Source organism: Pezoporus flaviventris, unplaced genomic scaffold (genome assembly GCF_033815535.1).
Source record: "Pezoporus flaviventris isolate CSIRO_AGI_PZ_B2104156 unplaced genomic scaffold, CSIRO_AGI_Pfla_v1 ptg000013l, whole genome shotgun sequence".
Lineage (NCBI taxonomy): Eukaryota > Metazoa > Chordata > Aves > Psittaciformes > Psittacidae > Pezoporus > Pezoporus flaviventris.
In genome coordinates, this window is record NW_026892561.1 from 1356076 (window position 1) to 1372873 (window position 16798).

Sequence of the window (16798 nt, forward strand, 5' to 3'; positions counted from 1 at the left end):
TGAAAAACTGGCACTGATTTACTTAGAGCATCTGCACCAGTTTAGAGCACGTTCTCTTTGCTTGTTTCATTTACAATAGACGTTCAGTGCTTCTAGGAAGGAAAAGAAACACAATCACAAATAATAAATATGTAAACCAGCAGTCCTGAGGCAAGCAAAGCCCTGTATTACAAAGCAACTCAATTCACATGAGCTGGTCATAAATGCATAAGGCGTAAATAATGACTCTTGACTCCACTAAAGGCACAACCCAATTGTAAGTGTGTTGTCCCTTGTCCATGTGAGGCTGTTGACTTCAGCTCCCTGGCTGTGTCAGACTCTTACAGGCCAGTAATTCCTTAGTAAAACTGCAGCATCATAGCCAAACATCACTTAGAGCAGCTGCAGGGCACCAGCACTGCAGGGGTACATGTTATGACTTTATTTGCCTTAGGTTATGAAGTGAATTGGAAGGGGAAAAATGTAACATTATAGGCCAAGCATCTCTTTCCCTTACTTCAGTGGCTGTACCCTGGATCTCTGCCTTGGAGAAAGATGACATACTGACCTGACCATGACTTCATCATACATCATCTAACCCCCAAGTAAAATGAATAAAAGCCATTTCATTAAGAAGGAGATCCAAGTGCACCTGGACTTGATGCAACCAAAATTAACTGAGAATAAAAATCTCATTTCTGACCACTTCTGGGCTTTAGGATTTTAAAATCCAGACAGATGTTTTATTTCTTTAGTATCTTCTCAAGTGGTGGTACTTGCTTACATGAAGAGGGAACCATCCTTGATTTCATTAGTATTAAATGGCTACCCTATACATATATGTCAGTTGCTGATTTCAATTCTCATCAAACTGCTTTGGTAATGACCTTCGTTTTTCTGTTGCAGGTTCCTACCAGCCAAAAGAAGGAAGGTGTTTATGATGTGCCAAAAAGTCAACCTGTAAGTGTAAGTATCTTCCCTATTTATATGCAGTAAAGGTGGGTTTCTTAGCTTCTGTGACTGTCATTATTGTAACATCTGGTACATTCCTCGTGATGTGAATTTTATCAGTGATGTGTTATTCAGAGTAACCAGGATTGTTATGTCACTTATATCCACCTCATTCATTACTTAAATCTCCTTTCTGGCTTTTCCAACTCATTCCTATGGAAGTCACCATTTATAAATGTGCTATGTGTGGTCAAGAGTCGACAATAAGCCTTCTGCATGTTAATGCATAAACTGTTGGGGACTGGATTAAGAGGGCTCCTCTATTACCCAGTGCTGTACTCTGAGCATGAACTTCATTTTCTCCCCTGTTTGCTCTGTCAGAGCTGTACTTCATATATTGTGCTCCTTTCGGCTTGGTTTAGTAGGACAGCAGGGGAGGCAGAGTCTGAATAGAGCGGATCAAGAGAGGTAGCATTAGGAAAAGGTATGTCAGAACACTGTGACCTCTGCAGTGTCTTTCTGCAACTAAAATGTCTATACCTCTCAAAAGCCTTCCTGGTGAATACAGTGTGCTGATAGGTAAAGATTTCATAAGGAGATGTGACTCAAATATTAGCCAAAACCTGGGAATTTGCATTAGAATTACTTTCCTGCCATTTGGAAAAGAAAAACCCAAGCACATTAAACAAAAATCCAACCTAACATACACCATAGAAAACCAATTATTTTTCCAATAAAACCAGCTTCTATGGTAGCTTAGTACGAGGTGTACAATTACAGGGCAGAGATATGGGCAGACAGCTTTGGGAAACTCTGAAAGGAACTACATCAAGATGAAGTGTGCAAAAAGACCTCAATCAGCAAATTCCTGAGTGGCACAGCTTTTTGTCTATGTATTGCAATGCTTTCCTGCTTATTGTGGGCTTTAATCAGCACAAGGAGTTTTCCTCCCTCTATTGCTACATGTTGTTTCTGTAGTGTTCTAAGTACGCAGGGGACTAAAGGTCAATATAGACTATCAGTTCTTTCTGTCCTGTGCCCTGCATGGGCAGTAGACTATTAAAAAATGGGGTTAAGATGCTGTTGTATTCAAATGGCACCATTCCTTTTCTGTGTATTAGCATTTTGAAGAGGGGCAGCATTTATTCCCATCTATAAGGAATGGTAGCAAGTGGTTGAGAGCAGAAGTGGAGTGACAGATGCCTTAGCACCAAGGCATGCGTTTGCGAAGTGTGGATTATGCTGTTTAATATACATTTGTGCTATAAATACCTCGAGAAATTATTTGATTGCATTTGGTTGCACAGAAAATTAGTAGTTCTGAGGACTTGTGTGAGAATGGAGGAAAACAAAGGAAAAGGTCAGGAATTCCAATCTGCCGTAAGCAAGGGGAAGATGTATTCAAGAGAGAGGAAGAGCCTCCTTTCACACGAGGATGTGGTAACTTGCACAGCTGGGGTTGAGCACAGAGATGTTGACTATGAAAGATAAGTGCTGGGGAGGGGCTGAACGAGGGCCTGAATTGTGACACTTCTGTGGTTTGCACAAACAAACAGAACTTGCCATAAATATTTCATGATAAGGCACTAGGAGGAGGGAGGCATCATCGTGGTGCCTGGGAAAATCTAGTAAAATACTTCATGTTGCATATCTAATGAGGGTGTTTGTGGGCACGGAATAGCTGTAGGTTTCTGACTCATTTCTCTCATAGTTGAGTGTTACAATTCTTCTGCTGTGTGTTCCCTGTGACTTTTTTATTATTCCTTCAGGGATGTTTCAGATTTACTCCGGGTACAGTCTGTAATTTAGGTCCTTGCAGTACGACTGGGTGTAGAGTACATTTACAATCATGTCTGCAGACACTTTGGTATTAGGCTGTCCTGGTAAAGAGCGTGACTGTGAGATATAGGGCATATGGAACCCACTCTGTAATCATCAAATATATTTCATCTGTCATCTCCATGAAGTTGGCTGCTTGACTTAATTCAAGGGTTTTTTGCTATTTCATGGTTAAATTTAAAAGGATTGGAGCTTTTTCTCCAAACAAGTTACTTACTGTAATTTATGAAGACAAAGAGAAGAGGAAGAAGTAGGTAGCTGAGATTTTGTTTCACCTTTTTATATTAATATGCGTTAAAAAAAAAAAAAAGGAAAAGCAGAAATAGCTCTTAAAATTAGCAATTTAATATTCCACTGCCCATCTGATTTATTGCTCCCCCTTCCACACTCTGTCACTGAGACATTTGCCATAATTTTTTCTTTCCAATTTATAGCTGTCATTATTATATAAACCCCTAAAATTCAATCTGAGGGCAAATAATCAAGCTCATCTACCTGCTTTCAACATGTAAGGACACTTGCTCTATTAGGAGATCTTGCTTTCAGTAATTTCATAATGGATGAGTAAAGTGAGAAACTTTTTGTAGCTCCTAATAGGTTTCAGGCACCATGAATTCTCTCTTCTGACAACAAATACAACACTTAATAAAAATGCAGCAAGTTTTGCTTGAGTTCAGACTGAACTGCCACATTCCCTGGACAGGAATCAGTTTTCCTTCTTGGGATTGTTTTCCTGTGGTGTGTTCCCAGGCAAGTTGCCTCTAGTCTTTGCACATAAAAGTGAGGGATGCCAAAGCAGTTATCTAGGTGCTCTCAACCCTTGACTTCTGTAGCCAATGGAGAGAAACAGCTGCTTCATGGGGAAATTCCTTCTGCCTGCATGAAGCATCCCTCTGTAAATGTATATCTGGACATCGTTCCTTCATGGCTACATAGGATATATAAATGCCTTGCAGGTTTGATAACTACTGAATGGTTAGGCTTAGGTGGGGTGAGATCTACCACAGTGGAAAAACTAAAAGCCTGAAACCCTTTTTCAGAGGTTGCTTTGAAACTGAGAAGTGTTAATTCATACTGGGTTTCAGTGAGCTAACAGCATCCTAAGAAACCAGTACTATTGGGGCAGATATTTCTTCTGTGCTTATGGGGTCCAATTGTGGCTGAAGGTATGAAGCTTCTTCCTGGTAGTGCCATGAGGCAGAAGTATTCAACATTGTAAATACATTGAGATAGCTGATGTACTTGCACACCACTGTGCCATCATGTGGGGCCATTTATCAGAACATGTCAAAGTACTTTATAGTGTGACTCCTCATGATCTCTGAAATCAAGTAATGTAAATATGGTGCAAATGAGGTGGAAAGGAATGAGTCTTGGATCTCAGGATTTGGATGGACCTGCTGAACTCAATTAGGAGTGGTGGCTGGTTGCCAAGTCCCTTCTCTGACATTGGGATGAAGATTGCTTGCTCGCTAGAATTCTTGTATTTCCCCATCTCTTTGCTACATCCCTTCCCAGCAAATCCTACTCTCCCGTAGATTTCCTCTGTGGGGCATGCTTCAAACCCACACTGTCCACGGTATCCTATTTCCTCCCTTCCTCTGTATCAACTCACTCTTCATGTACTCATAGCAGCCTTCCAGTATCTGAAGGGGGCCTATAGGGATGCTGGGGAGGGACCCTTCATTAGGGACTGTAGTGACAGGGCAAGGGGTAACGGGTTAAAACTTAAACAGGGGAAGTTTAGATTGGATATAAGGAAGAAGTTCTTTCCTGTTAGGGTGGTGAGGCACTGGAATGGGTTGCCCAGGGAAGTTGTGAATGCTCCATCCCTGGCAGTGTTCAAGGCCAGGTTGGACGAGGCCTTGGGTGATATGGTTTAGTGTGAGGTGTCCCTGCCCATGGCAGGGGGGTTGGAACTGGATGATCTGAAGGTCCTTTCCAACCCTAACGATTCTATGATTCTACTCATTCCATATTTCTCTCTGCTCCTTCCTTAGACCAGTTCTTCTGTTCTCCATTCAGTCAGAATAGACATCAAGTCAGATAAAGAAAGCAAGCTCACCCAAAAAGCTTGTGTTAAGTGGTACTGATTCCACTGAGAAATTGTAGCTCTGTATGTAAAATTAACTGTTATAAAAAGGTGAAATGTTTAATGAGCTCTTTTTGTCATAATTTCCCATCGTCTCCCCATTATGCATCCACATCAAGTTCTACCTGTCATGGTGTTTTTAGTAATAAGAGTCAGGCTGTAAATACCCTTCACGGAGACTGTCAGTCACATCATAATAAAACCTTCTCTTCTCATCAGAATGTCTAAACTATCTGCTTACAGTTTTATGAAGGCTTTCAAACAAGTCATCTTACTGCTCTATAAAGATTCAAGGCTTTATAACTGATGCTTTACAATGCAGGCAGCGATTCGGTTAGTTACAACTATGTGGAAAGTATTAAACTTGAGTGGAATGGACAGGGAGTAATTTGGCTGCCATAGAGCAAGGCATGGGAGGAGCAGATGAAGCTGGGCTGGACCTGAGAATTAATGGGTCTAGAAGCCGTAAGGGTTGCCTGATCCTTCTGCTTGAACTAAGAAACTGCGTTTGGGAAAGCTCAGTTTTAATTCTGGCTTTGATTATGGTGTCATTTGCGGGTCTGATTTGTTCAGGTCTCGTGTCAGGGGCAGCGTGCCTGAGGTTATCTGGAAGGGATGGACAGCCCTGCATCAACAGCTTTACAGAAACAGCTTCCAAACTGGTGACATCGGCTTCAGCCTCCACAATCAGGCTTTCTAGGTCAGGTTTTCAAACATGAGAAGAAAGAGTGTGCACAGACCCAGCCTGACTGTCTGTGCTGGGAAAGCTGCCCGCTGTATTTACCTGTGCTCAAATGCCCTGACTTAAGTTACACCCACTTAAACCTTGTGTGCAAGGTTTAACATTGTGGTGTGGGATGGCTGTTTTTAACAGGCACAGCTGCTTGTTGCACAGTTTGAAAGTATATGTGTTATGGTAATGTCTTGTGTTGTGAGTTTATTTGGTGTTTTGCTGGGCCTTTGCTATTTCTATAGACAGAAGTGGATACCCATATCGGTGTCTGCAGTCCAGACCTTGCATTAGCTGTTCTGAGATTTTGTGCAGCACTGAAAACACCTCTGCTCCATGTGTCCCTCCTCTCAGCTTGCCTTTTGATTTAATACCAATATTAACTCTGATACCACTGCTGGCTTATAATGGAAATGTTTAGCACCATACCAAAGGTAACATCTGAGCCCTGAAGGTGAGATGTTGTGATGTTCATGTCTTCAATAGTGAGACTTGTGCTGTAGCAGGAGGCCCTTATTATAACAGCCTCTCCACACATCAGCTATTTGTTTCCATGTGCTGTGTGGGTACCATCTTCTTTGTGACCTGCATCAACCTGCCCTGTGTTATCCTCTGGGCAGTTGTCATGGATATTACTAAGTGATATCCAGCGATGTTGCTCACATTGCACTGTCATGTCTTAAGATACTTGTATTTGTAGGTTTGGGTTTTTTTTTCCATTATTGGGGTTAGAAAGAAGCTGTTGGCACTGCAGGAGGGTCCTGCATTCAGTTGAGTCAAGGTGATGCAGAAGAGGCAGCTCCCTTAATGCCGTGGGGCAGGTTTGGTATGTTGGGCAAGTTTGGTATGTTAGGCAGGTAGCTGACATACCTGGTTTGTTTGGACTTGTGTTAGGTATGTGTGTTACCAGTCAAGGTCTGTCATTAATTGTGATTTAATTGCTTCTACATTATGAAAGGTCACTGAGATTTGTCAAGGTGCTTTTTCCTTCCTTTTAGCAAGACCCATGGGCCCCATCATCTGCTGTTTTATACTCTCTGCTTCTGCTTTTACCTGTACAAAATGCGAGTAAAAACTGATTCAAAGCCTTTTACCTTCACTCAGCACTGGCATAAACAGCTACGCAGCTGAGAGCTTGGAGTGGATCCACAGCAAAAAACACTTTAAAGCCTGAACTTTCACTAGAGGTCTGAGACCTTGCTCAACCCCTTGTGTCTCCTTTCCAAGGAGAGGAGCTAGCCACCGTCAGGGATGTTTCACAGGGATCACCAGCATCAACCTGTGGAAGCTGTACTTAGTAGGATGTTAGCTCTCTCATCAAGTACTGTAATAACTAAATCTGTATTTTTTTGTTTGACTTTGTATCATTTTTTCCTTTTTATTTCTCCTTTTAAGTTACATTTTCTGGGGATATTTTGTGGTTTGCATCTTAATAAGAAATTTAATGGCACAGGAAGCAGAAACCAGTTATTCCTTCCAGTCTTCCCAGATTATAACATCTATAGTATAAAGTGGTGAAATTTCTTCATGTGTTTTACATACATGCCTCATGTAGGTTTTAGCACCTTGGCTCAAAGTTCAGGATACTTCAACTTGAAAAGTTGTTCTTGCAATGCCAGGTAGAACAAGAATACTCAAGAAGCTCTTAACCTGAATTCAGTCTGATTTCCAACAATCTGGAGGATTAGATGTTAGAATTAATCCATTGTTAATGTATAGACTTTTTAAGGCTTTGAATCTTAATCTCTGTCGTTTCTGAATGTTGAAAGCAAGTGCTTGCATACTTCTGGTTTCGATCCATCCATAATTTTGCATCTAGCATGTCAAATAGCCTATTTTACTAGTGTAGGAATACTGTTGCATAGATGGGAATAAAATGTCATGATTTAATTTTTTCTGCATGTCATCTTGATTTGGGCCACATATATGGGCCACATATTGAGCTCTTTTTAACCCGTAGGACTACTCCTGCTAGCAGGCTTTTAATTCCTGCATCTGTAATACGGCTCCCCCAATGGGATCCTTAACCCTGCACGACCAGCAGAATGATCACATGCTATCAAAACATTGAACTTACTTTACTTCCCAGTGCAATCCTTTAGGATTCTGGGACGTAAACACATAATGGGGAAGGCTGTAATCCAGCAGCACTGCCCTTGATCAGTTTTCCATCATTTGCTCTCTGTTTGTACTGCAGAAAAAGCAAGAAACAAGGAAGCAAACCAAAGCTGCAGGTTTTGCCCTATGACAGGGTCATCTTGTTGGATATGGGTGACATGGGTGTTAGTATGGTGTTAAGATTTGTACTTTAATATAGAACATGGGTGTCATGGTTTAAACCCAGTCAGCCATAAATCACGCAGTCGCTCTCTCACTCCCCCCTCTTTCCTTCCCGAAGGGATAGGGAGGAGAATCGAAAAGAATGCAACTCCCATGGGTTGAGATAAGAACAGTTTAGTAACTAAGGTATAACACAAATCACTACTGCTACCACCAATAATAACAATGATAAAGGAAATAACAAGGGAAGAGAATACAACACCTCACCACCCGCCGACCGATAACTTGCCCCACCCTGCCCGACTGAGCACCGACCAATACCTAGTCCAACCCTGCAGAGAACTAGCCCTTCCAGGTAACCCTCAGTTATATCCTGGGCATGACGTGCTGTGGTATGGAATACTTCTTCGATCAGCTTGGCTCAGGTGTCCTGTCACTGCTTCCTCCCAGGTTCCCCTCCTCCCTGGCAGAGCATGAGGCTCACAAAGTCCTTGGTCAGGCTAAACGTTTAAGCAGTAACTAAAAACATCGGTGTTATCAGCCCTGTTCCCAGGCCGAAAGTCAAAACCACAGCACTGCACCAGCTACTAAGAAGGAGAAAAAATGACTGCTACTGCTGAAGCCAGGACAATGGGCAGTATAAATTAAGTGATGAACATTTCAGTGGCCCCTTGCAGTCATGGTCATGCAGCCTGTCAGGTCGCATGTCTTATGACTTCATGTTTATTTGCATTCCTGACCTTACCTGGTTTCCTATACATTTTCCAGGGTAATCTTCTATCCCTTCTGATATTCTCCAAAGTAGAGAAAAGAGAGTGTGGCTGAACCATGGGTCAGGTTCATTGATTGTGGAGTAAAGTTCTTGTACACACAGTGAATTTTTGTCCTTTATGCAATATGACTGATGCAGGTTTTATCTGATGCTTGCTGATATATTAAGTTCACGGCTGCACGTTGTATTGATTCACTACGTTTTGATTTGCTCAGAGCCCTGCAGCTCATACTGATTTGCTAAAACATTTATTTCCACACAATCTGCTTTCTAAGTAGCAAAGTTTGTAGCTTTAGCTAGTCTGTATTGCTGTGTGCATTAAATAGCATCAATTGCACAACTAAAGGGAAGACAGTTCTGGGGGAAATGCTGTATGCATTTTGCATCAGTTTGGGGAGAACCTGTTGTGGTTTTTTCCTGATTAATTCAGTGTTATCCTACGTTACTAAGTACAGAAGTACACAGGACTTGGCATTTTTGCTTGCTGATATTCAGGAAATTTCAAGGCTTGGAAAATAGCATGTCGAGGCAGCATTCAATAATGAAGGTAGAAATAACTTGTTTCTCAAGCTCAGTTGTAGCTTCAGACACCTGTCATTTTGAAAGGCATTAGATAGACCTGTATAACTGTGCTTGCAAGTGTTTTAAAATCATAGGGTCATTAAATGGTTTGGGTTGCAAGGGACCTTAAATTTCATCCAGTTCCAACCCCCTGCCACGGGCAGGGACATCTTTTTTTATAAAGGAACCTAAATCTAGAGACAGGCTTATGTGTCTGAAAGGCAGATGTTAGGGCCTATTAGAACATCACGAATGTAAATGACAGCAGCTTTCGCAGCTTGTGTCAACACTTTGAAAGCCTCAGTGTTCAGTTCAACAGCACAGTGATATTTCTGGACTTGATTTCCTTTGAACGTGTGTGATGTGACTGGTGTATACCATGGTGTATACCATGCTCTCTGAACCCACCGCATGGGGTCCGGAGAAGATACAGATGAGGTGACCTTTCAGCTGGGACCTTTGCACCAGCATCCTCTGTGCTCTGGGAAGTTTAATTATCTTGAGTGTCATGTTGCCTGGAAGCAGCATGGGTCTGGCTCTAAGCTAGAGTTACTCTTTTGGACTCTTGATTTATTAGAGGCTGTCAGAGAAAAGTGCCAATTGAAATGTTTTAAATACCGTTTCCCATAAGAGTAAATACCCAAAGTACACAGGGAATTCGGAATTAAATTCCCTTTAATGAAGAGAAAATAAACAAATGAGTGAATGTATGTTTTGATCATATGAAGAGATCCTTCATTTAGAGGAAGCTATCGAGCACCAGTGAAGCAATTCGCTCAAACACTCCTCAGTACTCCATTATGTCAATTACCCTTAACCATCCTACCTCTTTAGCTGTGAAGCCTTGACTAAGAGCATTTTTAACCAGCACATACACTGCTTCCCAGTGAACAGGCAAAGGGAACTGGCCAGTTGGTGAATGCGATGAAGCTCAAGGCTACCCTGTACTTGGGTACATCATACCGAAGTCAGGACTTGGTTTTGTTACATCCAGGAAAAATACAGGGAGTTGCTTGAACAAGAGTGCTTCTGGCAAGTTACCTATGAAACTGGGAAGAGAAACTTTAAACAGGAGGGTTCCTATATCCCACAGGATTCTAAGCACTGGATTTGAACCCTGTATATGTAGTGGATGCCCAAATGCATATATCTTGGATAAAGATCTATCAATGTAGTTTTATGGCAGCCCTTGCTGTTAACATGACCTGTACCATTTGGGAATCACCCGAAATGTTCACAGCATCCTTACAACTAAAAAGATTGTGCTCAGCCCTACCTGTATAAATCAGGGTTGATGGTAACACTGCCACTGCCTCTGTAACTGGGAAAGTTTATGGCATTTGAGGATCTTTAGGATCTGTAGGAAGCTGAAGATTGCAAAGGCATTGACAGGGTTTTTTTTCACACACATATTCTTCAGTGTATTCTCTTTAATTAGGAAGCAATTGAGCAGTTCTTTGTTGAGTTATCATGCTACTTCATTAGTCCAACAGTGGTTTCACAGCACAACAATATGTCTTGTTGGTTGTTTTCAGTATGTCTCAACCTACTAGACGTGGTTTGACTAATGATCACTTCAGTCATGATTGTGACATGCTCCTTCGTTATAGTTCTAATTGTGTTTTAGAATGAATTGTGGTTAATTAGCAAGCTGCTTGCAGCTCATGGAGCTTGTAGGAATATAAACACTTGTGGTATAAGGTTGTGTAAATAACTGGAGCTTTGCTGAGCTAAAATAATGATTCAAACCATCAGAAACAAATAGTTGACACAGCCAAAATATTTATCGTTGCAAGTGAAATACGAACACAAGTGTTTAGTTTGACTAACCATTTGACTTGTCATTAGACTGCCAGTGTAAAATACATGTTGGGAAAAGGGAATTTGAAATGCAGAGAGGCAGCACAGTTGGATGATCACTCTTTTGTCTACTGGGCCAACTGGTGCAGCACTTACCCTGAATGCAGGAAACCAAGTTTAAATCCCTCTGCTGGTGTAATAGATTTGAATAGCTAATACCCAGCTCAAAGGTTAATTACTAGTTGCTAGTTATTTGCTATATTTAGTATCCTTTGTACTTTTTTTTTACTGTCTGAGCTCTGTAACAGAGTACAATTTATTTACTGAATACATTTTCATGTTTTTTAAGCACCATCTTTGCTTCATTCTCTGACGTTTCAGAACCACATTCTGTTAGACACTCTTTTATCATCCTGTTTGCAGAAGTAGAGCAATATTAAGCAGGTTTTCTCATTCTACAAGTCAGTGTAGATCCCTAGCTGTTGGTAAAACAAGACTGAGTAACAGAAGTTGAATATTGTGGCTGGTTATGTATTTAGAAGTGAAAGAAATAAAGTGTTTCACACTCCTATGAGTGCAAGAGGCCCATCTTAGATTTCTCTTTTAAAAGCTGAACTTTTGCATTGCTTAGAAGAGATGGTTTTCAAAGTAGCTGTTAATCAGAGTGAATACTGTAGTGAAGGTGAATCGGTCTAGGTTCAGCTTTATGAAGGCTGCGGTTTACTTATCTCTGTACTCCTGGTTTTTCTCCAGCTCTTGCATAGTATGTTTTTCTTTACTGAGTAAGAAGTGTCCTGAGGAAGTCCATTACTAGCTGGAGTGCTTTAAAAAGCTTGCTGCTGCTTTAAGAAGCCAGATTTACATATTTCATGTTTAGAAGATTTACAGCATGTCTCACACGCCTTCATAGAAAGATGGAGCCTTCATTATAGGTTTAATGTCACCGCGATACAAGGATTAATACTCTTCCCTCCGCCTTGGTCTGCATGGCGGGTCGTAAGTGACTGGTGTGTTCCTGGTTGACTAAGCTGTAGGGGTGTTTTCATATTCAAGGGGATGCATTTTTGAATAGTTAAAGCTAGCTTTTACATTACCCTGTGGAGAAGCCCACAGACGGCAATCCTAGAGAAGGATGAAGGACTGGAGCATCTTTCCAGGCTTCTGGTTATTTAATGTCATGCACTGCAGAAGGAGGGAGAGGACTTTACTTGTGAAGGTTAAGCGCTTAGTATCAAACCCACAAACTGGAGGAAGGCTCAAAGGGCCAAATTCTGCCCTCTGTAACCGTGTGGCAGCCTTGGCACAGTCACCGTTGCCGCCCGTTCCATGCTTTAACAGACAGGGATATTTCACCCTGAGGAAGTGTCTCCTCACCAGTGTGTGATGCAGAACACGAGCTAATGGAAGATGCAGCTCAAAGTGCTACATGATAATTGGGCACTTGGGGATGCACCATGACATGTTGGGCAAATGTTTTCTGCAAGGTCCCGCTGTAGCACAGGTGGGAATTTCTAATGGTCCGTTGAACACTGCGCACATGTTTCCTCTGTGCTGAGACATGCTTATTTCTCAGCTGGTTTCACAGAGGGATCGGTGTGGCTGGGGGCTTTGGAGCTACCGAGCGGCACGAGCCGCATCCCTGGGTGCTGGAGGATGGGGAGGTTAAACAAGAGGGCTATCAGAACAAACAGTGATTAACTAGCAGCCAAAATTAGCCCCTCCTGAAGGTGCAAACCCTTCTGGGTTCATTTTAAGGATATTCTCAAGGTCTGTGGAGTTCTTTGAATAAATGAACAAAGCTTCGTTCACACTTTCCTTACCTGGAGCTGGATGAAGACGCTGTCAGCCCCCAGAACTGAGTCCTCTCCTGGTTACGGATTGTGGCATTTTCTTCCTTTAGCTTTGCCTTTTGCAGTCTCTTTTCTTCCAGTCTGTGATGAGATGAAGGAGGGAAATAAAGCATTCTAGGCTGTTTCTGAGGTTTTTAAATGCCTTTGGTTGAAGATGGGATTACTGGCTGGGAGCTTGTATGAAGCTTCTCAGTCATCTGAGATTTGATTTTCAATAACTTGCTGTTATGTTTGTTTCTCGAGAAATAAAATCACCAATGCTACAGTAAATATAGCTAGCACTCTGAGGGCATTGAAGTGGTAATTTGTATTAAATATGTAGATGGATATAGATATGGATGCGTGCGTGAGCAGCATACTCCAACATGTAATTACACACATGCAAACTATGGATTTAAATATAACTTGGATTGATTTCTGTAAGTGATTTTAAAAATTACTATAGAAGGGAAATATTCACCTTCACTAGGTCTACATTGGTGTTATAGTTCTTTAGTTACGAGAAAGCTGTGGTTTTCTGCACATACTTGCTTTTACAGCTTTAGTCCCATTTGGGATGTTAAGTCCTGTCTTTCACCAAGGCAGTGAAAAGTTATATTAACGTAAGCAGGATCTGAGCTCACAGGCTATGCTTATTGCTGAATTAATAAATATCTGGGAAAATAGATACTTATGATACAAGTGGTAAAATTGCCTTATACACCAGAAGACGATTTTTAGCACAAATAGCATGTATGTTTGCTCCACATCCCAGAAGCAAACTCACTGTTTTTACTACATGATTTTATATCTGTGCTCGCTGCAAGATGGAAGGGGTTTTCAGTTCAGTACTGAAGGCAATGATTATGGAGGTTATCATTTTCATGCTCAGAAATTCATGTCATTTTCATAAATCATTCATTTCATTTCATAAATCATGCTTTACAGCTGCAGAATGGAAACTTATTGCTGGACATTGATGAAAATCTTGTTTCAGTCACTCAGGTAAGGTTGTGACACTAAAATGTTTTAAGGAAATAGAGATTAAATCATCTATAGGAAACGTGCAATTTGAAAATGTTCTGTTTGAGATTAACTTCACTAATATCGGATGTGAATACTTTAGAAAGGCCTAATGGGTGAAATCAGTTCTGTGGAGACAGTGAAATCACAAAAATAAAAGAAAACTCTTTGGTACCCAGAATCTCAAATGCTGAAAGTGGGTAAAACTATGTCTATGTCAGAGAAGATGCCTTCGTTTCTTTAGCTGAGAATAGGGTTGTATCAAAAAACCTAGATCCAGAATCCAGATCTGAACCACTTGGGATTTAAAATCCCACCTCCAAGTGTTGCTGTTTAAAGCTGTCTCTGGTAAGTAAATGAGAAAGTTGTGTTCCCACTAAATTTCTGTTTGCATTCTCTGGCATAGTTCTGTAGCTCCTCTTGCACATAAGGTTCCTATTCTGTTAAGAAGTAACTCCCCTGTGCATATGTGCCTTTTTCTTGGGGAATATTGTGAGACCTCACCTGGAGTACTGTGTGCAGTTCTGGTGTCCTCAACATAAAAAGGACATGGAACTGTTGGAACAAGTCCAGAGAAGGGCCACAAGGATGATCAGGGGACTGGAGCACCTCCTGTATGGAGACAGGCTGAGGAAGTTGGGGCTGTTCAGCCTGGAGAAGAGAAGGCTGCGTGGAGACCTCAGAGCAGCCTTCCAGCATCTGAAGGGGAGCTATAGGGATGCTGGAGAGGGACCCTTCATTAGGGACTGTAGTGACAGGACAAGGGGTAATGGGTTAAAACTTAAACAGGGGAAGTTTAGATTGGATATAAGGAGGAAATTCTTTCCTGTGAGGGTGGTGAGGCACTGGAATGGGTTGCCCAGGGACGTTGTGAATGCTCCATCCCTGGTGGTGTTCAAGGCCAGGTTGGACGAAGCCTTGGGTGATATGGTTTAGTGTGAGGTGTCCCTGCCCATGGCAGGGGGGGTTGGAACTGGATGATCTTAAGGTCCTTTCCAACCCTAATCATTCTATGATTCTATGATTCTATGATGTGTATTACAACAAACAGCAAAGACAGGTTTCCTGTCACTCTCCAGCTGCCTGTGTAGAAATCCATCCCTAGTGTTTCTTTTAAGAACTTTAATAGAATTATATCTGTGCAGAGTTTCCAAAGATCCATCACCTTGAAGCACTCTGGAAAGTATTATGATTCCCACTTTACACGGGTATCAAGGCATGGAGATCAGAGTTACCACCTTTCAAATATGTACCAAAGGATCATAGCATCATAGAATCGCGGCATGTTTTGGAATTGGAAGGGGGCCTTAAAGCTCATCCAGTTCCAACACATTGCCACAGGCAGGGACACCTTCCTCTAGACCAGGTTGCTCAAAGCCCCGTTCAACCTGGCCTTCTACATGAAATGGTTAATATTTTTTCCACAACAAACGTATAACTTTACAGACAGTTCCCCTTAGTCTGTATAACCACGTGTGCCCTGCCCTTTCACATGCCCTCTGGCTTGCTCTCCTGCTGCTTCACCTGGGGTGGAAGCCCTGGGGAAACCTTTGTTCATAGAGTCATAGAATAGTTAGGGTTGGAAAGGACCTTAAGATCATCCAGTTCCAACCTCCCTGCCAAAGACACAAGCTATTTCTTACCAAGCCAGAGAGAAGAAAACAGTGAAAAGCTCAGCAGTGATGCAAGGAAAGGGCAGATTTAGCGGTGGTGCTGAACAAGCAATTTGGAGAGATGAGAAGAAAGTTGCTCTTTCAGTGATTTGGTGTCACCTGGCATCTCTTGAATCAGTAGTGCCTATAGGAGGCTTGAAGTGATTTCCAAACAAGTGCTGCAGTTGTCATTCTGACTTTTCTGGGCACCTTAACAATGCTTGCCCTGTGTGTTTGCACACGCTGCAGAAGTGACTTCTGAGCTTTTTTTTTTTGCTGAAGCTACTTCTAGCAATATTTTGGTAATGTATACTAGAATTGGTGTAGAATTGGTGTATCCTGAAGAAAACATGGTTTTTCTTCTTTCTTCCTTCTTCCATCTCCATGCAGATGCTTAGAGGGATATATAAACCCAGAAGAAGCAAATATATTGCCATAGCACTAAAGCAATGTGATCTATTTAATACAAGACATGATGTGAGGAAATGTGAAGTAATTCATCCTTAGGTACATCATTAGACAGAAATCTGGGGATCATCCAAGCTGCTAGACAAATTACAGGTCTAAGTGATTGTAGCGTTGCTTTTGTATATGGCAATAGAGATTGGATTGCAGAAATAGATAAATCTTTGCAATTACTATATTTTGAATGATAGTCTTATTTCTTAAAGGGTCATTTCTAATAGAGGGTTGAGGGCAGGAAAAAATTCTTTGGGTGGTGTTGTTCATTTGGTAGGTTGTGAAGAACAAGCAGCCCATGTGGTCTAAGTCCAAGGCCTTTGTAAGTCAGGACTCAACTGAATTTCAAACCTGCGTATGTGATAGGTTGCAAGGTTTATGTCCCTAAGCTAGGGAGGAAGATCAACAAACTGAATCAAGATTTGCATTAAATCTCATTCACAATGACATTTATGGCTTCTCAGGTGTGTGGGTGTGATGCAGTATGATACAGGGAAGAAGGAAAGGCAGTAAGCAGAAGAAAGGTGGTGGAGAAAGAGTAGTTGCTGAGTTCCTATCAAAGCTTTCCAGAACAGCCACCCTGATAAGGATGGTAGATGTGGATTAGGTTTCCTGCAGAGCTATAGGGAATCCATGCTTTACCATTCCTGGACTTCATCTGAACTGATTGGTAGAGGTAGATGGGTGGAAGAAAGTTATTTTAGTCCAGAGTATGCGAAGGAGCTTTGATTATGCAGCCACCCAAGGTGCTCCTTATTATGAAAGTGCTTTTTCTCTTCTGGTCCAGCTGAGTGAGACCTGTATGGGTGACCTATTTTGAGATCAAACTGA

The 16798-nt window shown here is 41.7% G+C and overlaps 1 protein-coding gene across 11 annotated transcripts in view; it reads left to right on the forward strand.

The window, feature by feature from the left end:
- Positions 1-16798, forward strand: part of DAB1 (DAB adaptor protein 1) — a 483239-nt gene that overhangs the window by 446964 nt on the left and 19477 nt on the right. For 7 of the 11 annotated variants that reach the window (XM_061451126.1, XM_061451125.1, XM_061451123.1 and 4 more), the window contains 2 exons: positions 886-945; positions 13782-13838. In XM_061451126.1, the coding sequence (XP_061307110.1) occupies positions 886-945; positions 13782-13838 (117 nt within the window). The remainder of the gene's footprint in view (positions 1-885; positions 946-13781; positions 13839-16798) is intronic. The other 4 variants (XM_061451129.1, XM_061451134.1, XM_061451130.1 and 1 more) reach the window with 2 other exon arrangements.